This window comes from Ostrea edulis, chromosome 6 (genome assembly GCF_947568905.1).
Source record: "Ostrea edulis chromosome 6, xbOstEdul1.1, whole genome shotgun sequence".
NCBI lineage: Eukaryota > Metazoa > Mollusca > Bivalvia > Ostreida > Ostreidae > Ostrea > Ostrea edulis.
The window spans coordinates 84284156-84305497 of record NC_079169.1 but is presented as its reverse complement, the minus strand read 5'-3'; the positions used below and the strand labels follow the sequence as shown (position 1 = coordinate 84305497).

Below are 21342 nucleotides of genomic sequence, written 5' to 3'. Positions count from 1 at the left end.
GTAAGTAAGTACATTGTAGGGTTTACCTTTACCATAAAAACTGTATGATAAAAAAGTCAACAATTCATCATATTAGCTTTACAAAAAGATTTTAAATATATACAAACGTTGAACTGGTATTAGGACAGTTGGGCATAGACATTTTTGTATCAAGACGAAGTTTCTATGAACAAGCTATCTAATGAATTATTAGACCTTGAAAGTTAGTCAAGGTCACACATATTAGATACCTTTTGCGAGATTTTTTCACTCGTATGAGTCGTCAACAAATACCGGTAAAGGACTTTAAACGACACTAGTGCCGGGCACTTGGCAAAGGAACAGTCACTAAATATCATAGGTTTGACGCCAGATGCGGAGCTGGGAACGAGAACCGAACCATTACCTCATGATTACGACCTTTTGGATGATGCCCTAAGAAATGTTAAGGCATTAAGTGCTTTTCATAATATTTTTTTAATTTAAGCTAAAGGACAGTCACACTGACTGACTCTAAGTCTCATTGAATTAAATGAACGTTCTGCTTAAAAATAATTATACATTTTACTATATGTGAATTTTCCTATATGAATTTGGGGGGGGGGGGGTTCCTACGGCCATGTAAATACATTATTAGCTGTCGTATGGCGTGTAAAACGTTGGACTATTATACTAATCTTGTTATTCATATTCGAAAACTTGTAATTTATATTCTAAAACATATCATTCATATTCGAAAAGTTGTTATTCATATTCGATAATTTTATCATTCATATTCAAAAACATGTTATTCTTATTCTAAAACGTGTTATTCATATTCAAAAACATGTCATTCTTATTCAATAAGTTGTAATTCATATTCTAAACTTTTCATTCGTATTCAAAAACATGTGAATCGTATTCGATAATCTTATCATTCATATTCAAAAACATGTGATTCATATTCGATAATCTTATCATTCATAATCGATAATCATGTCATTTATATTCGATAATTATGTTATTTATATTTGACAATCATGTCATTCATATTCGATAATTTTGCTATTCATATTCAAAAGCATGTAATTCATATTCGATAATCATGCCATTCTTATTCAATAGTCATGTCATTCTTATTAGATAATTTTTTAATTCTTATTCAATATAATTTGCATTGTGGCTAATATTATCTGTTTGTAAAGTCTCTGCTCATTGGGTACATGTATGTGAAAAGGAAAGTAGATTATTGTGTTACCATATCTGGACCACGTGTACGCAGCACATTCATAGGTAATGAATGTCTATTGATTGATTACAGAACTGCAAACTTTTAACAATGCTTACAAGATAAACTACATCAGTGCATGTAATGATGCCTGATATGCAGCAACTCCCGCTATTACTTACTTTCACTTTTCAAACCAATGAAAATTCAGTTTACAACCGTCTCAAATTGCGTCATATTACCCAGGAGGCAAATTATATTGAATAAGAATAAAAAGATTATCGAATGAGAATGACATAATTATCGAATATGAATTACATGCTTTTGAATATGAATAGCAAGATTATCAAATATGAATGACATGATTGTCGAATATAAACAACATAATTATCGAATATGAATGATATGATTATCGAATATGAATGATAAGATTATCGAATATGAATCACATGTTTTTGAATACGAATGAAAAGTTTAGAATATGAATTACAACTTATTGAATAAGAATGACATGTTTTTGAATATGAATAACACGTTTTAGAATAAGAATAACATGTTTTTGAATATGAATGATAAAATTATCAAATATGAATAACAACTTTTCGAATATGAATGATATGCTTTAGAATATAAATTACAAGTTTTCGAATATGAATAACAAGATTAATATAATAGTGCAACGTTTTACACGCCATACTGTCGTACCACTATTTAAGCATGTTTTTTTTCTTTCTTTCTCGTGTATAAATCCTATGCATTTCTGTCCTTTGATCGGAATCTGGATTATTAGATTTTGTGATTGTTTATTACTGATATTTATTTACAGCTGTTTGACCCGATGTTCATATATTATTTTTGTACATAATTACTTTAAAGCAGATTAATTACTTTATAAAGTTATTAACTTTCCCTTAATTACATGCTTGAAAACATCTGCATGTAAAAGAAAACAGTGCGAATATTATTTAGAAAGTAAATATAGTGGCTACATATATAAATTATCCCATAATAGACGTCTATAAATAGACCCACGCGCGTCAGGGGAATCCCAACATGATGTATTAACTCATACGCAACTGTCTAGTTTTAAGGCTGAAAGAGCGTAAAACAACGAATTACTAAAAGGTATTTGATATTTTTATTTCTATTAAACTTATGGTACGGCACTGTTATAACAAAATGCACAGCTTTACACAGATAAGACCACCGATGATCTGAAAGTTTGAACTGGTCACGTGACTGTCATTTGAAATGGCAGAGTGACGCGGTTATTTGTAAACATCGATTTAAAATCAAAATATTTGGGTTAAAACAGGTGAAATAATTCATGATATGTCATACAGTCTCATAACTACATACTTGCGATGATTTAATAGCGTTTTTACGAGATGGAAAAAATATTGTAATTCGGACCATACAGCTTTAAGTGATAGATAGACTGTATCTTCAATCGAAACTCCTCGAATGTCTCGCGCACTCGACATAGATCTCGGATGTAATACGGTGGCATCCATGAGTGAATTTGCAATGCATCAAATTCACTCATGGATGCCACCGTATTACATCCGAGATCTATGTCGAGTGCGCGAGACATTCGAGGAGTTCCGATTGACTGTATCTTGTTACACAACCTTGTGTTCACGCTTTTTATACTCTTTTTTAAGTGATTACTCTAGTATATTTATAAATGTATGTATCAAGTGGAAGGCCCTGGGGAAGAATAGTTCGTTCATTAATCAGGTCACCTTCTTGAAATAAATATTTTTATTATAAAAGGCCAAAATCCAAATATCATTTGGATCCGCCCTTAAATCAATCCCTTGATCAATTGCGTTGCATTTGTAAGATTGTTGTTTTTTAAATATGGATAAGAGGGACTTTAAAAAGTGTGAATGGTCTATATAAATTGACTGAGAAGTGAATATTGGTGTAGATTCACCTGGAAGTTAAATTTTGAGCAAATAATGCACATAACAACACACCAGTTAGATTGACAACTGATCATACCTTTTTATTTGCTCTACATCGAATGACTGTCTGTTTACCGCTTTACAACAAACCAAACTCTAAAGACAAAGGCTTTTTAAAAATGTACATTTTTCCTTCAGCGAGAGAAATACGCCCCATTTAATATGTATGTCGGAAAAATGTCCTATTTATATGATATGGGGAAAATTTAATCAAGTAAAACAAAAGCGAAGAGTGACTGCGTATAGGAGGCCCGGTATAGGGTGGTCAAATGCAATCGATGAAAAGTCATAAAATGTAATTAAAGAGACCGGCCAATGACGATCAAATATAATCAAAGAGAACAATCTAGGATTTGAAATGTAAGGAAGAAAAATCAAGTATCTTAATTCAAAGAGAAAGAACAAGGAAACAGAATGATTTAAGATCATCAAATGTGATTGTAGAACGGACAAGGATCGTCAAATATTTATAAAGGGAACGAATTGATATGTTAAATGTAATAGAAAAGAACGATCTATGGTTCTCAAATGTAATGATAACAGACTATTCAATTTGCATTTCAAAATATTCCCTTTCGGTTACTTTCACCCAAACTACATTAATTCATAAGATTACGCCGGTAGAAATAGTTCATTAGAAAATATGAATAAATATCGACTATCACAATATCTAATTCATAAAAAGATAATTTTTAATTGAGAAAATTTCTTACATTTTAAGACATTTTGCATAGGAATTGTGTGGTTATTCATGAAAAATGTCAGTCATCCGAATCTGTGTCATAGATGAAGCGTGGTCTTTTTTTTGGATTTGTTGTTGTGTTGACAATGAATTTTCCATCATGTACATTTCCATTCAGGAAATTCTGCATGCCTCCTGTGACATTAAGGGTCTTGGAACTTCGAGTGTTAGATGTGCTTGTGTTTCTTACACCTGTATTGTGATGGAATTGTTTTGTGTCCAGTTCAATGTGGCGTATCGCGGGTTCATTTGGTGTGTAACAGGTAGGGAGAAATTGCAACGGACCAGACCAAGATTCGATTCAGATGTTCTACCAACTGAGCTATCTGGCCACCGGCGATCGAACCCGTCTGACCGAGACATTCCTCCTTCCATGTTACATTTGGTGCCGTGACCAGGATAAATGTAACCGAAAGTGAGAAAATGCGACGGACAAGACCGGCAATTAAACCCGAGCCCCCTGAATATCTAGTAAGGTGCTCTACCAACTGAGCTATCTGGGCACCGGCGATCGAACCTGGCTGATCGCTACATTCCCCCCTCCTTAAATGTCTTCGCTCTCGAACATAACAAACCAGATATTTTGCACCTGGCAGGACTTTCACCTGCATGTTAAGGAGTGGTCAACGGCACAAAATGTAACAGGAAGGAAGAAAATGCAACGGACCAAACCGAAACTCGATTCCTGGTCCCCTAAATCTCTTGTCAGACGCTCTACTCTACTAACTGAACTATTTGGCCACCGGCGATTGAACCCGGCTGACCGCTACAGGTGTATGGAGTTGGAAAGTTCATATCGGCTAGATTAAGGAGTAAATATGTGATAAAACATTTTAGTGTGTTCAATTTATGATTTGAACTATCGGGTTTTCTAACACTCAGAAAAAAATTACACAGTACGTTATTCAGTTCTGACCGAGGGTGGGGTGGGGGTTCAATAGGACGGTTTTCATTTCGAGTTCCAAGAAACGATTTCGATTATTTTATGTCATCTATTGTTCTTTTTTTTTTTTTTTTAATGTTTTCTTGATCGTTGAAAAAATTGTCAATATCATCTACTACGATCGATATAAGACACGATCAGTGATGTTACTGCAGTGCAACGCTACAGGCGGTTTCACTTTTTCAAGACGATAAATAGGCTAGAAAAATGGAAATGACAGGCTTGTTCCCTCGATCTCAATTTCATATACAAATTCATCGTTTTCAAATTTTGAACATTTTACAGCACCTGTGCCATCTCAAACATTTTTTTTCAATTGAATAATTGGAATTCCTTCACCCTGACCCATTTTCTATGGTGGCTGATTTGTGTCACTTTACAATTTGTCGTCTTTTCGAGGCGAAAAGACGACAGAACGAAATGACGACAAAACGATAATTAGCGACTTTTCGCCCGTAATAACGAAAAGGCGACAAGTCGACAAAATGCAATCAAACGTTGCATGTAAAAAATATGAGATTTGTGTGTAAAAATAAATTGTAAAAGGGGGGAAAACCAGGGCCCCTGCCCACTCCTACCTCCAATTCAACATGCCTGGTATAACATTTACAAAAACAAGATTTCTTCAGTAGATCTAGACGTTTCCTTTTTGTAAATATGATTAATAATTATCGAAAACACAGCAAATTTCATATTGAATTTCTTGAAAATCAGATAACAAAATAACGGGAAAATCTGTATTTTGTCGTCTTTTCGTTATTTCGAGGCGAAAAGTCGCTAATTATCGTTTTGTCATCTTTTCGCCTCGAAAAGATGAGAAAACGTCAAGCGAAAAGTTAGGTCGCTAATTTGCGGGTTATTTATCGTCTTTTCGCCTACATTTAGTCGTCTTTTCGTTCTGTCGTCTTTTCATTATTTAGGGGCGAAAAGTCGCTAATTATGAATTTGTTGTCTTTTCACCCCGAAAAGACGACAAATTGTAAAGTGGCACAAATAAGCTGCCATAATTTCCTATGCAAATGTATAATTTCATATGTTAAAGAGACACTACAGAGCTCAAAATGTTAAACTTTAATTTTATATTTCTGTAATAACGCTACAGTCTTTTTATTTTTCTAAAGAAATCAACAAAATAAATAAATAAACCTAAAACGTAACGCAACCTTTAAAACTTTACAGTATTGATGACCACCGTCCCTCGGTAATTATAAAACTTTACAGTATTGATGACCACCGTCCCTCGGTAATTATAAAACTTTACAGTATTGATGACCACCGTCCCTCGGTAATTATAAAACTTTACAGTATTGATGACCACCGTCCCTCGGTAATTATAAAACTTTACAGTATTGATGACCACCGTCCCTCGGTAATTATAAAACTTTACAGTATTGATGACCACCGTCCCTCGGTAATTATAAAACTTTACAGTATTGATGACCACCGTCCCTCGTAATTATATGCGCGCATATGCTTGTGATTTAAAATAACGACTTGAATATCATCAATGGTTTATTATACATCATGTACAAGATATACTTTAGAAATAAAGATTGCGTTTTCCTGGATATTGCAGGATAACCTCCGAGGTCGAGAAATGTTATCAAGTATAAAAACCGAGGAGGTTATATTTCAAACATTTTGAGACCGACACATTTATGAAGTACTGTTGTTGTCACGCACAATTTCTGTCATTTCAATTCAGGTCAGTAGTTTTGTGCGCTTTAGACTTAGGTTATAGATTCAACGCAAATATTTCAAATTACTACAGCCTGTGTATCACTATGCGAGTTATCTCTTTTTTCAGAGAAGATAAATTCAAGTGCGTTTTAGGTCCGTGTAAATTGATTCGAGAGGAAAAAAAACCAGCTTAGCATTCCCATGTACCGCAATTAAAACGAATCCTTTTCAGCTTGTTTCGTAGTTCACCCCACAGCTGATGTACCGCTAAGAACGCAACATTTCCTTAAATGGTTCAAGAGTTTTAGGAAATTGAAAATTTCATTCAATTAGTCAAAGTATATTAGCATTCAAAATGGAAAGTGGTTTGACGACTTCTTAAATGATGAATAAAATGCACACACACACACAAAGTTCAAGGAGTGGCTGAGCGGAAGATAAACTAACAAAGGATCTTACAGTGGAGTCTCGGTAATCCGGAAGCTTCACCTTCTGGACGATTTTTCTGGGGAACGGAATATTTGCATGTTATTTTGCGTCGTTAATCCCCGTTCCGAATCCGCACGGTCATTGCTTACTACAAAATGTTAAAATGCATTTTGAATTTCCTTAATTTGGACGGTATTTCTCTTTTGGAAGGTCCATCTTGAATAATTTTAACAAGGCATAAATTATAAAGAAAACATAAGACACGCTGTCTCATTGAAGGGAGTACCTATGCCCTGATCGTTTATAAGCCACATAATCACTAGACCGTGAATCTTGTCCCCCTCGGTAGAATCTCACTATCCACTCTCGATATAATGAATGAATCTATCATACTTCATTTTTGGCAATTTAAATAATTTCTAAATGTTACATTGAGTTTTTGGAGAGAAGAGACATTCTAACGTCACCATAGATACTAATTCCTTGTAACGAGATACCCAATTCGTTATAGAGATACTATCGCCTTATAACGAGATAATTATCTCGTTATAGCGAGATAATTACCTCGTTATAAAATAAGGAGATAATTAACTCGTTATTACGAGATATTAATTCGTTTCAACGAGACACTAGCTCATTATAAGTAGTCAATTTCGTTTACTTTCTAAAAAACGAGCCTGTTTGGCTTTCGTAAAAAGAAAACTTGCGGGTTAAATTAAAAAGAATCAATAGTCACACATTTATAAAGGTATTCATATTGATATATATGTAAAATCTGTTATCATTGTTTCTTGAAAAAATCGGTGTACATGAAAACAGTCCCTTACACGAGTACGATATTTTAGTCAACCTACACCCTTACAGTGTCCAGGTTTTGTGAATTGCGTACCTCCCCAATCCTTGATATTGTGGGGATGGTCAACATACAGTGTATCTTGATCAGATTATTCTATGCCAAAAATGACCAAGGTTTTGTTTCACATCTCTGATTATTATGCAAAGGGGAGGAGTGTGATTGCAGAGAACTATTATATTTATTCCATAGTAACATTTACAACAGTAATTACGTTGTTGAACCAGTTGCCGATCCACAGGTACCCTTTTGTGCCAAAACAAATTGACAATGGCCCTTCTACACCAAAGATTTTTGTTTGAATTATTGCTATTTTTTGACCGACTGGATCAAGAACATGAACTGTGTTCCTCCAACAGTCACAGACTAAAATTCTTCCCAAGTCATCTGTAACAACCCCTCGTGGATAAAATCTCGAGTCCCTCCCCGAGTAAGAAAACTTGTGCTGTCCCTCCCTGTTAATGACAATTAAGCGCTCTCTGTTCCAGTCAGACACACAGATATCGCCGTTTATGTTTTCTGTTATGTAACACGGATTCCGGTATAGGTTGCTGTCGTCTGCGTCTTTCTGACTCTCGTTCAGTTCTTTTCCCTTGTCACTGTAACGAACAACTTTGGCATCGTGTTTGAAGAACATTCCAACCAAGATGTCCCCATTCCGCGAGGAACAGTGGAGGGTGGTCGGGGTCCACTTCCCCGTGTTGAGAATGGAAATTATCTTCTTCTCCTCCGTAATTTTGCAGATCTGATGTTTGGGGAGATCTATGATTAAAAGATCTTTTCCTTGTGTTAGTGCGTGACAACCATAACCACTATTCAACATGGTAGTGTTTTCAGTTGTCGCCTCGCCTCTCACATTTGCTAGAACAAGTCTAGAATTGTTGTCACTGAAAAACGCCATCCCATCCCCGATGTAAGAAATGTGACTTGCATGAGCGATGCCCAACACTTCAAAGTCCATGATCTTCTGAACGACTGGCAGAAATTTCACTTGAATTTTTGTTTTCTTTTGTGTATATTCCTTAATACGTTTCAGTTCCTGAACGTTTCCAGGCTGGATTGTTAGGCATCCAAACAAATTGCTTATGTCGTCCAATGCCATTGTCGTATCTCGATTATAATTAATCTGGGAAACTACGGGGGCAATGTTTTTAAATTTAACGCTGGGATTTTTGAGTTGACTGTAGTGGTTATTGATCATTTCTGCCCATCTTTGTGACGTTTGCAGTTCATCATAGCGCTGTGCTGCGTTTTGTAGATCTGACAAATTGTTCTGAATGTCCCTCTCTCTTTCAAGGTAGTCCTCGGTTAGCATGCTTTCAATGTCGTCCATAACTTTTAAATTGCATGTCAAATTTTCATTGAGAAGTTTCTTTGCCTGATCAGTATCTGAGATTAGTTCCGACTTCACCTTTCGGAAGGCCTCGATACAGAGCACTCTCCCCTGTACAGCCTGATTAAGAGTCGTTTGAAGTCGTGGTATTTGAGAAGAGCACATGTCCGAAACAGGCATTTGCAATTCCCCTTTCACCAGTTCATAGAACTCGCTTGTGTCGATGAACACGTGACCATTGTGGTTTTCTTTCACACATCGAATACATACAGGTACTTTGCATTCTTTACAGCACATCCCGTAGATCATTTTAGGGTGTAGGTTGCACATTTCAGGCTTCCCGTCGACAGTTGGGACATCGGAGTTGATATCCGTCGTCATCTTTTTCTCCTTTGCCATTTCTTCGATTTCCCGAACAGGTGCGCTTTCAATTTCCGCGTGCATGTATTTTTCGCTGTATATTACGACGTGGTGTGGAGAGTTCTCATTTTCTGTGTGTTTGAAGGCACATTCTTGACACAGATCTGCATGGCAACTTTTGCAAAAATACGCTGCATTTTGTTCACAGCCCGAGCATCCAATGCACTGTTGTGCACATACATTTTTTTCAGCCATCAGTTCTGCTTTTCCCTAACCAACGGATTTAAAGCGATAAATCCTGTCATATTTTACAAATATATTCAAGGAAGTGATTAAACACATCGTACTTGTAGTCATCTAAGTACAGAGCACTTCACTTTTATTTTGTATGTGGCATTAAACAAACTTTCTTTTCAGAACCAGCAGTTAAAGTTTTGCTAGCATTATCGGATCTAGTATAAATACAGACTTGTGAATATATATCCCGTGTAAAGAATTCACATTTGTATGTAAAACTTTATAATTAACATGTACACAATAAACGTCCTCTACTGATATAATCCTGTCAAAATAATTCAGGTCAGAGCCCGCAAGTATCAATATTATGCTTTCCAAAAACTGTTCAACAAATTACCATCAACTTTCAATACACGATATCTCCATGTATGTATAGAGCTCTCAGAGAATTGTGTAGTGCTTGATGTGAAATCTAAATCTCCATTCCTTGACAATCGGAATATTTCTCGCGGATTGACCACTAAAAAATCCTCATCAAATGACCTCAGTCTCGTGTGCCCTTCTTATCCAAAAGTGTACTTCCTCATAATACCAAAGTCCTTGTAACTCGATCATCTCTCATCAATTAAAAAAAAAGACAAAACTAAATATGTGGAAAACAGCTTTTATATGTGAACATTTTTGTCATGGAATACAAAGCAAGGGATGGGGAGACGGATGCTGGATTCCTAATGGAGAAATTCCACGCACAACAGCAAATGCCTACACTTCTTAATAACTGGGGGCAACTACTCTCTACTATATTTTTCAGTTTGTTGTTTTTTTTTAAAAAAAAAACTTTGTCTACGAAATTTACCGAGTACGTGGTTAATTCTACAAAGGAATCGTGTTGGGTTAGCCTCACTCTAAGCATTTAAACACCAATAGCTACTGGTGAACTTTTCTTCGAAAAATCACATATCAGTTCAAATGTCAATTCATTCATAAAGAGACTTTCATTTTGCACACAATGAGATTTTCCAAAAGAATTGACTGACCCTTAAAAAATAATAATAATAATCTACTCTTACAAGGTTAGTGTCACTTAAAAATAAAAAATATACAATGAAAATATAGTTTAACTCTGCACAGTGGTGATGAAAGACATAAATGGTTTTCACATATTTAACAATATAATTTAAATATATTAAAATCTATTATGCATATGAAATAATAAAAAAAAAACTGCATTTAATGAGAGAAACAATCCACATTTATCAACTCATATTCAACTGTCTGTGAATTTCTGATGCGAGTTCATCAGTTTGAAAATCTCCAATGCAACTCAAAACAAGCGTTTTGCAGCCAATATTGCAAGTCCTAATGGCGTGTACTGCCTTTTTTCTCCACAATAGAAGACAGTAAACTAGTTCACCACCCAGATGGTAGCTAGGATGGAAACCACGTCATCTGGGACACAATTTATCTGTGTGATGATGTCTATTAGATGCTTCATTGCTGAAAGTCACAAAAATAAATTCCCTCATCATTGAATTCAAATGCTGAGGTTTTTATAAATACAAGTACTCTCAAAATGATAGGAACTTTACTGGTAAAAGATGGATAATATTTTGTTATTCATCATTTAAATTTAAAATGGACTATGAAAAGAAAAAGGTATAATTACTAATACTTTCCCGAACATGTCACATTTCTGTACTTACATACAATGGATACATTTCACTATGACATTTCATAGCAAGTGCATGCAAAGACAAAAGGTTAAAGGTCAGACAGACTATATTATGTTGTCAATGAAATATCATTTGCTTTGGAATAATATATAAGCTCGCTAAATTTAAATATATTTTAAAAAAATATATATAATACATTGTGATTTTTGTATTAAAAGATACAAAATCTAATCTACATGTGCAATAATAAATTACTTGCAGAAATATTACTGAATGTTAGACATTACAAATTAGTTGCATATTACATTTATACATGTATCTACATATATGTATAGCACATATGGGATTCAGCAGTAAATACTATATATATATCTTTTAGGAAATCTACCTAAAACAAATGACAATGAACTACGCTATGATTTTACTATATTGTGGTTTCAAGGTTCTGAAAATGAAAATCTGAATTCAACACCTCTCCATGTTAAACTGCTTTTCAATATATAAATATGCTCAACATTTCATAAACAGTAATGAAAAGTAGTTTTTTACACAATCTGCTGATGCTCATAAGTTCTGATAGGAAAGACGATATATAGTGTAACTGCCATTTCTTTACTCCTGCAAAACTTCAAAGAAAATATTTAAAAGAAAAACTAATTCTGATATCGGTTCACAAAAGAAATCATGTTGCATACAGTTTCACATAAATCATCTCTGATATTCACAGCTATTTTGAGAAAATGTGATCCAATTCATCAATTATACTCAAATTTACTGTAAACGCACATTTTTACATGGCGTTTATTTCCGCTAAGTTCGGGGTATAAAATCCGTGTAATTTCATATCAGCAGACTTGAATGAAGTATGCAAGCTATTTTTATCTAGGCCATACGCAACCCAGTGGAATTTCATACCCCCCAAGGACCGAACCAAAAATGGTAATCCGCAAAATTATGACTCCGTGGAATGAAATACATCTACAGTACTTAAAACTTTTGGGAATGTTTTTCTTACAGCTTTGAATAAATAAAATGTTTGTACCACTTGAACATGAATATAAAACTTGCCCATGTCTGTGCTCAATGTTTCCTGCAAGAACTACATGAAAAAGCCATTTTGTGTCAAAATATTGAAAATGGTGGGAAAAAGTTATCTTTATGTCATAATTCCAAATAGGTGTTATTTTGATAAAATTGAGAATAACAAGTGAGTTGCATCGGGATTCTTGTGAAATAAAAGCACTGTCAATTTTTACAAAAAGCAAACACATATATATAGTTCTCAAGATCTACTCTGACTATTTTGGAATGGTGTGAATAGATTTCAAATTCCAGTAACCTCAAAACCACAGGTTACAGGCTATCTGTCTGTGACCTTTGACCTCTCACCTGCATGGACTTGATCAGCTGTAGTACATCAATATCAGCACATGGAGAAGAACTTACTCGCACATCAAGTGTGAATTGCCATTCGGCCTTTCCTTTGCTATTTGTAGCCTTAGCACAGTAGACACCCGAATCTGTTGCCAGTGCTGCAGGTATCTCAAAGGTGAAAGAATTGCCATCTTGGCTGAAATTGAATCTGCCCGTGTCCTCGACTTCCCGACCATCTTTGGTCCAAACAACTAGAAGAATTCACAAAGTAATGATTTATAATTACCAACAGAAATATCTGTACATGTGTACATATTGTATCCACAAAAAAAATTTACCTAGGTCTCCAGGCATGTTACACAGTGCAATCTAACATGAATGGAGAATTGGGGAATAAAATTTGAAGTCAAAATTCACAGTGAAAAAGGATTGCATAAGTGTTTATGCAGACATACTTAATCTTTGGCAAAAAGGAAGTACTCTGGTAAATGGGAGAGATATCTGGTGATACATGTACATACATTGGAATGAAATAAAGCTATAGTGTGTAGTTTCTGTCAGAGTTGTAGACCTTGACATGATGGTAAAAATAGATTAGTATGCATGAATTACCAGATTCAACATCATCTAAACCACAGGTAGCTTTAAAGGAGGATCCCTCATCTACAGTTCTGGACTGAGGGAATCAGCTAAACTGGGGACCTTGTGGTTCTTCGTCTGGCACTGAAAGGATAAAAAAAGATTGTTACTGTACGAGTCCAAAGTGAACAGGAAGACAAAGAAGCCTATGAAATAAATTATTTTCATACAACCAACACAGACTACATGTAAATCACAAAATGTACAAAGTTCACAAATTTCCCAGTCATAGATGTGTGTCATAAAGACAAAACCCTGCAATCCTATTTACAAAATTTATCTTGCATTACACGACTCGGGAGTTCAGAATTGTTTCCCTTTCCTACCGATATCTATGATGGAAACTGCCTGAAGAACAATATGCAAGAATGGTTAATTTCCACCCGAAATTCAAAGTCCAAAATAGAAATATAATTACCCCGTAGATAATGCCATGAACTCCACAACAGTAAATTTAGATGTTATTATTTTTTTCCCCACAACTTAATAATCCCGACTTAATAATTTTGAAAGAAAATCGTAATTTTCTGTTTGCTTTTGAATCATTAAGTGCATGTGTGCTCCACACCATTCACAACTTTTCTGAGAGTATAAATGGAGTAATTCATGTCTTGTACAAAACTGAGAATTGGGATCTGTCTCTAATCCATCTGTAAATGAACAGGAATTACCATTTTCTGGCAGAAAGTTGACTGGAATAAAATTCCAGCCACAATATGCATTGTATAACAGCAAAGATTTTTTTCTTCAAATTCCACTCGGCAAATCAACAGTAAGTATCAAAATAAAAATTATGGACAGATTCCAGAAAAACTTTTTAGGCTGGTATTGCAACAAATTTTCTGGCTGGATTCCAGGAAGAAAACATTCTCCAGCTGCCATAGTATTTAATTTTTTTTTTTTTTTTTTTTTTTTTTTTTTTTTTTTTTTTTACAATTTTGCCTCCGTCAGAAATCTCAAGATAATGTGCTTAAAGTAAGCCTCATTCACATTTTGCACAGCCTAATTTCAGGAAACAAATTTTATGCAAAGGGGTATATAACATTTGTAAAAGTGGTCAACCTCGACAAATGTTGATCTTTCCCTATAGTTGCTCACTAAGATATCTGAAAGCATAAAGAAAAGAAAGTGCAAAAAACAAGTTCTATGCAAAGGGCTGTTGCTTTGGTTAAAACTGGGTCAACCATTTCAAAATTCAAATTTGATCTATAGTTGTACACTAGAAAGCTACACAGCAATTTTCATATCAATATCTCGAAGCATAATATAAAAAAAAGTGCAGAAAACGAATTTGATGCAAAGGGCCATAACTCTCTAAATAATTTTGATATTGTAAAGAAAGTGTTGAAAATTAAAAGAACCAGACTGACTGATGAACAAAAAGACAAAGACAGAACCTATAGCTAGCCCCCCCCCCCCCCCCGTTGCATTGGTAATGGACTAAGTGATGCTACCAAGAATTGACGTTGGACCAAGCTTGCACTTTTAATATTATAATATTGTAGTTCAGTTAACACAAGATATAAAAAAAATCACATTTACAAATAACATAATTTTGGCAGGCACATATCAAGTTATGTTTTTGAAAAACGATAAAAACAATATTAAGTTGAAAGGGCAGATATTAGCCTTTATTGCATATCGTTCTTTTCTGCCATCCACATTCTCTAAATATCACAATACATGTCCACTTCATTCAGAGGATATAGACTGCATTTTCCCATACGGCACAGAAGATAGAAAGGTGGTTGAAAATAGTCACAGGGAATCTTCTTAATCATGCTTTTAATTCAAAATGTATCAAGTCATGGGGGGAAATTTGTACAATGTTCAAATTCATTCATGGAAATGCTTTTTTGGGGGGGGGGGGGGTGGGGGGGGGGTGGAAAAATGCTGCATGGTCCTTCAGGTACAAAACAGGGTAGTGATAAATTTTTCTAGGGACACAAAAGTGATGTATATGTAGCTTGCAATAATCACCAAATACTAATAGGAACACATTTACATGAATAGTTTGTAAAACATCACAGCATACACTCATATACTACCTGATTTTCCTGTTGAAAAAAAAGAAACTTGATTTGAGAACAATAATAATATTCTGTCTTTATAGGGTCATTCTTACTCCATGAACATTTGTTCTCAGCACTAGAGTAGGAATTTTGAGAAAGAGATAATTTTTGTTATAGTTCAAGGTAATTTCAAAGCTGCGTGTATTTACATTATCATTATCAAAACTGTTAAATGAAAAAAAAAACAACCAAGGATTCTGTAAATATCAAAGTACATAGTAATTCCAGTTTTGTGGTGATAAGCATGCCCGAGGTGCAAGTCGGGATTGTTGAAGGAGAAATGTATAGGGAGACATTCCACTGAGAATTATATACCCATTGCCCCTGTAACAGAATACTCTGTGACTACACTACACTCATCCCACATGTACCTTCTACGAAAACAGTGAAGCTGCTGCTGGACGACCCAGCCTCATTTTCAGCCACACACTTGTACATTCCACTATCCTCCGGAAAAACTTCAGCAATCACCAGTCTGTACGTGTCGCCGTCGTTTTCATAACGGAAGTCTTCACTATCCACGATCTGCTCTCTACCTTTGTACCATTTTATGTCAGGAGAGCCTAAAAACAGCGTCACACTCACCATTTAGCGACCTACAGACAACTGCACTATCTTCCTCACCATTGCAAAACCACTTTTCCTCATCTGCTTGAATTTTCTGGCCATGTAATCTGTTCATGAAAGATCCTCTCTAAACTTTTTGGTTTGAACTTCTACAGCACCAATGATGATTTGTAGGAAAACTTTAGGAAAGTAACATACCAGTGCAAGGTATATTGGAGGAAAATTTCAAACAGGGAAGGAAAAGGGTTTTCTCAGGTGAGGCTTCAATACAGCAATTCAGCAATGGATATCGCAACTTCCTACTATATCTGCATTTGCTTTTTATCTTGTGATTTAGTCATGTTTACTGTAAATTTCATTAAAATCCTAATTTCTGTAAATTGTACCTGAAATCTGACATTCTAATGTGGCAGGGTCACCATCATTTAACCTAAGACCTAAGGGATGGGTAATAAAGCGGGGTGGGTCAGCTAATTTCTCTTGCGGCTTGGCTGTAAAGAAAATTGTAGATCAGTGCATCACAGAATACAGTTTGAGAGGGAACAAGGAGTGCTTGTCCAACACATTCCATCAACATCATGCACATGTTTTTGTTTGGTCATGGATTACAGAGAAAATTCTGGTTAGATGGAGGGCATGACTCTACCCACCAGTGACTTGTACACTAGCTTTAGTGGAGGCTACTCCCGCTGAGTTAATGGCTTTACACGTATATGATCCTTCATCATCCACAGTAACCTCCCTGATCTCCAGGGAACAGCTGTCACCAAGGCTCCTGATCTTCACGGAACTGTCACCCTTTAAAAGCTAACGACAACGAAATAAATAAATAAAATAAAAACATAAATCAATTCTAAAAAATCAAAAACAAAACACAAACACCAATTCAAGATATTTAAAAAAAAAATTTATACATTCAAGTGAAATTTGTTACATATCATATTCTATGTTTACGTCTTTTAGTGTATTTAAAATTGAGTGAAGTCGCTGCTGATGCACTATTTGGCATAATCATGATTAAGCAGTTCTTCTATATTTGAGAATGGATAAATAAAGAATTTTATATTTCAGCACAACTTTGAATTAGCACACCTGCTTCACTGCCAAGGCCGCTAAAATTTGAATCCGTTAAAATAAGTAAAAATACAGTATGCATATATGTACTGTAAAATTTTTATTGCTCTATGAATATCTTTTACAGAGAAAAATAATTAAGCGGGCACATAACTCTTGAGAGTTTTGATACCTGTCCATTGAAGTACCACTCAATGTCTGGATCAGGTGTTCCTTTAAAAGAACAGGTCAGCTTTAAGCGATCTCCTTCCCTAAGAATTTCTGGGGACAGATTCTGTGTGAAATTAGGGGCTACTTCCTCCCTCTCTGTAAAATTGTCAAAATCATATTTTAAAAAAAGATGAAAAAGAACCTTTTTTTATTTTTTTTATTTTATACCTATAGTACATTGTAAAGATTGCAAGTTATTTCCTAGCACTATTGGTCAACATAAAATGAAATATAAGACCTTGAATGATATTAATCAACTATCGCATGTATATTCTGACACACCTTTTCTTTGTTTACAGGGTGAATAATGAACTCACTTTTCCTCTGTGATCGGTCAGATTGTCGGGAAGAATAGGAGCTGTCCTCTACTGTTTCTTCGGTATATTTCCTCGAGGAGCGACTAGTTTTTGAGGAGGAGGAATAAGAAGACTCGTTGTAGCTAGAATCTTCATATCGACTACTGTAACCAGATTTCGTCTGGCGTACGCTGCGGGATTTGCCACTTTTCCTCAAATCCACTCCTTCATGAGCTCGATCTGAAAGAGATTTTTTGGGTCATTATAGTACTATGATAAAATCTTTAAAAATTCAATTAAATAATACTGTAATGGACAAAATACGAAAATATTCACACATTTACAAATGTTTTCCAGGATGTCATGTTACTCCAAGGTTGTTGTGAGCATCAAATGGTCACGTGACACAAGGTAATTGTGGTGTGGCATCATAATGAATTGACATAATTATGATGTCACAGTTTAGTAATGCTACGCAATGACAATTTCAGAATTTCAAATCATAGTAGATATGAATTTTTATTCCACATTAACAAAAAATGTTAATAAGATATTATTTCTATAACTTCATTTGGGAGGTATCAGATCAAATCACATGACCAATTGCATTTCATATCCCAATGAAGTTAAAGAAATAAAGTCTTATTTCTTAATTACAAACAGGACAACACACACAAACATACACACATTAGACACATATTTGTCTGTAAATCTACAGTGAACTAAAATAATTATATATCTATGAAGAGACAGTCCAGGACTTTGTTAATTGACACGACTTCCCATGGCATAATAACTGGTAAATAATGTAATGATTCTAATATTTAATTGACTAATAAACCATTAAAGTAATGCTAAAACAACTATCTGTGCACATCGTAAACACAACTCATGATAAATATCGGCACACAAAACCAGCTGTCCATTTCGTAGAATACACTGTACGTTGGTACTAACAGAGCTATACATTTTACAGACACAGAAAGTATGTGATAACATGTTAACAATTTATACAATATCACAGATTAATGTTTTGAGTCAAAGTTAGACTACACTAAAATCACTTTTCATTGATGAATCTCCACTTTGAAGGGATTGAAATGGAGTGTAGAACTCAATATTTAAATAGACAGCTGTGCGTGAAGTGTATACTCGATATTTATGGTGGCAGTGTAGTTGGGTATTATAAAATGGGTATCCATTTGTCCACATCCATGATTGTCATTGAATGTAAATATACACATGTGTATATAGGTTACTAATTGTGCTCTAACACTAACTATGGTGTTGAACCACTACCAACTCTATTAATAATACCTTTCCTGTCAACCCCTGCACAACAAAAACAAACCCATGCTTCAACTCATTGTATTGTCTTGTTTGACATTACAAATTTCACATGTTTCTTGGAATACATATCCCCTCTAATTTCATATTTACGGAAAATTCATTAATTGATTATAAATGTCAGATTGTGAATATTCAAATTTTTAAAGATATCAATCTCTTGTCAATTTCAATCCTCACCTTCTACGACAACATAGCTGGATGTTTCTTCAGTTCCGAGTTCATTTACGGCGACACATTTGTAAGTTCCTGTATCCGACACGAGTGCATTCTGCACCTCCATTGTACATACACCGCTGGAATACTGGCACATGTAGTGGTCATTGTGAGTGATTTCACGACCATCTTTTGTCCAGGTGACCTGAAATACATCAGAGTTAAGAAATACCCAATACATTCTAACACATAGAACAGAAATTATCAAATACCCAATACATTCTAACACATAGAACAGAAATTATCAAATACCCAATACATTCCACATATATTACAACTGAATCCTTTGGCGTGGGCGTAAACTGAACACAACAGATGAGTTTGAATTCTCTACCTTTGGCGTGGGCGTAAACTGAACACAACAGATGAGTTTGAATTCTCTACCTTTGGCGTGGGCGTAAACTGAACACAACAGATGAGTTTGAATTCTCTACCTTTGGCGTGGGCGTAAACTGAACACAACAGATGAGTTTGAATTCTCTACCTTTGGCGTGGGCGTAAACTGAACACAACAGATGAGTTTGAATTCTCTACCTTTGGTGTGGGCGTACACTGAACACAACAGATGAGTTTGAATTCTTGTCCGGCCTGGATTAGACGAGGACGTAGACCAAAATTAAAGTCTGGACGTTCCTCTTTGGGTTTCTCAATTTCTCTCATCATGGATGGAGGTCTGGATCTATGGACAAAACCCAGATTTATATTGCACCATTTTCACAGTAAATTTTCATTTCAGCTAACTCACTGTGATTCTTATAGATTGTTTTTGAAATTGTAAACTGTACCAAGCTGTTGACAAAACTTGTCCTTACCTTCGCATGGATGTAGTTTCTCGACTCAGAGTTACCTCCCTCTTTGGAGCAGCTACAATGTCAAACATCAACAATGCATATCAATGCTCACGGCTACTTTTTATGCTTCCATAATGCTCATTTTCAATTTAAGCACCTTTGAGTGTATATAGTGTATGAAAAGGGTGCTATATAAATATGGTATTATAATATGGTATTATTTTCTACATGTTTATCTGTGTAATGTTAATATAGTAATGTTTTCCATTCCATTTTACCCCATGTCCAGCACTTTCTGACAAAACATAAGGGGCTAATTTTAGGGCTAAAATTACGAAACTTTAGGGCTAAAATTAGGAATTTCCTAACTAAATTAGGGCAGTTTTAGACAGTTAAATTGTCTTTCTTTCGCAATATTGACAATAAAGAAACTCACAAAAAATACTCTCCATGCGGGAAGGGCGTCTTCCAGCTATTATTGACTATAACCTTAATAGTCACATCTTTGTCACAAAGTCACAGGCAATAAACAGTTTGACAAATGGATTTACTGGCCATATTTAGTTTGAATGCATTTTCAAAATTGCTAGAATAGAAATATATTTTTAAAAATAGAAAATGACAGGGAAAATTAGGGCTTTTTTAGGATTTCCCCTCAAAATTAACATTTTTTACGGAAACTAAAAAAAAAAGAAGAAGGATTTTTTCAGGAATTTTAGGGCCGCTGGACAGCCTGCATGTCATGTGGTTTTGCTTGTGTACAGTTATGTCCGTCATTTTATGCTGTTAAGCGCCTTAGGGTAACTTGCTGAATTTGGCGCTACACAAATCATTGTATTGTATTGTATTATTCGACATTAAGAAAACTCTATAAATATCACTTACAGAATGAAGCTTTAATAACAAACCATGAAATCAGAGTATAATGTGCTTTAGGGTTATTTAGATTTTACAAACCATGGACTAAACAGAAACCATTTCACATCCCTCATAACATGGTTTACATATAATCAAATTTTTTAAACAAATGTTTGACTTACGTTCCACTTTGAGGGAAGCCTTCTCTTCACGTTTTCCAAAGGAATTCTCTGCAACTACTGTGTAAGTTCCAGCGTCCTCCTTCTTGCACCGACTGACCTTTAGCTCGTACTCTGTACCCATGTATTTCTGCATGTACTTCACACTCTGAGTGAGTACCCCGCCATCAAAACGCCTGAAAGTCAGGAAAAAAAACATCACATTCAATATCATCAAAACGTCTGAAAGTCAGGAAAAAACCCATCACATTCAATATCATCAAAAGAATCCAATTCTTTTGAGAGCTAGAAACTTGGTTTAAAAGCTTGCGAT

The 21342-nt window shown here is 35.0% G+C and overlaps 2 protein-coding genes across 2 annotated transcripts in view; both read right to left on the bottom strand.

The window, feature by feature from the left end:
* Positions 1–3917: 3917 nt before the first annotated feature.
* Positions 3918–13134, bottom strand: LOC125647399 (uncharacterized). Its single transcript, XM_056142019.1, has 4 exons — positions 13119–13134; positions 12796–13031; positions 8161–9721; positions 3918–4090 (listed from the first exon to the last, which is right to left on the bottom strand). Exons 1-4 carry the CDS (start codon positions 13132–13134, stop codon positions 3918–3920), a joined length of 1986 nt encoding a protein of 661 aa, XP_055997994.1.
* Positions 10382–21342, bottom strand: part of LOC130047333 (twitchin-like) — a 27077-nt gene continuing 16116 nt past the window's right edge. The window contains 12 exon segments of the mRNA XM_056142018.1: positions 10382–11230; positions 12853–13031; positions 13393–13503; positions 15863–16054; positions 16445–16549; positions 16709–16865; positions 17305–17438; positions 17660–17878; positions 19166–19346; positions 19736–19880; positions 20014–20065; positions 21033–21205. Coding sequence (XP_055997993.1) covers positions 13466–13503; positions 15863–16054; positions 16445–16549; positions 16709–16865; positions 17305–17438; positions 17660–17878; positions 19166–19346; positions 19736–19880; positions 20014–20065; positions 21033–21205 — 1396 coding nt within the window. The 3' untranslated portion in view covers positions 10382–11230; positions 12853–13031; positions 13393–13465.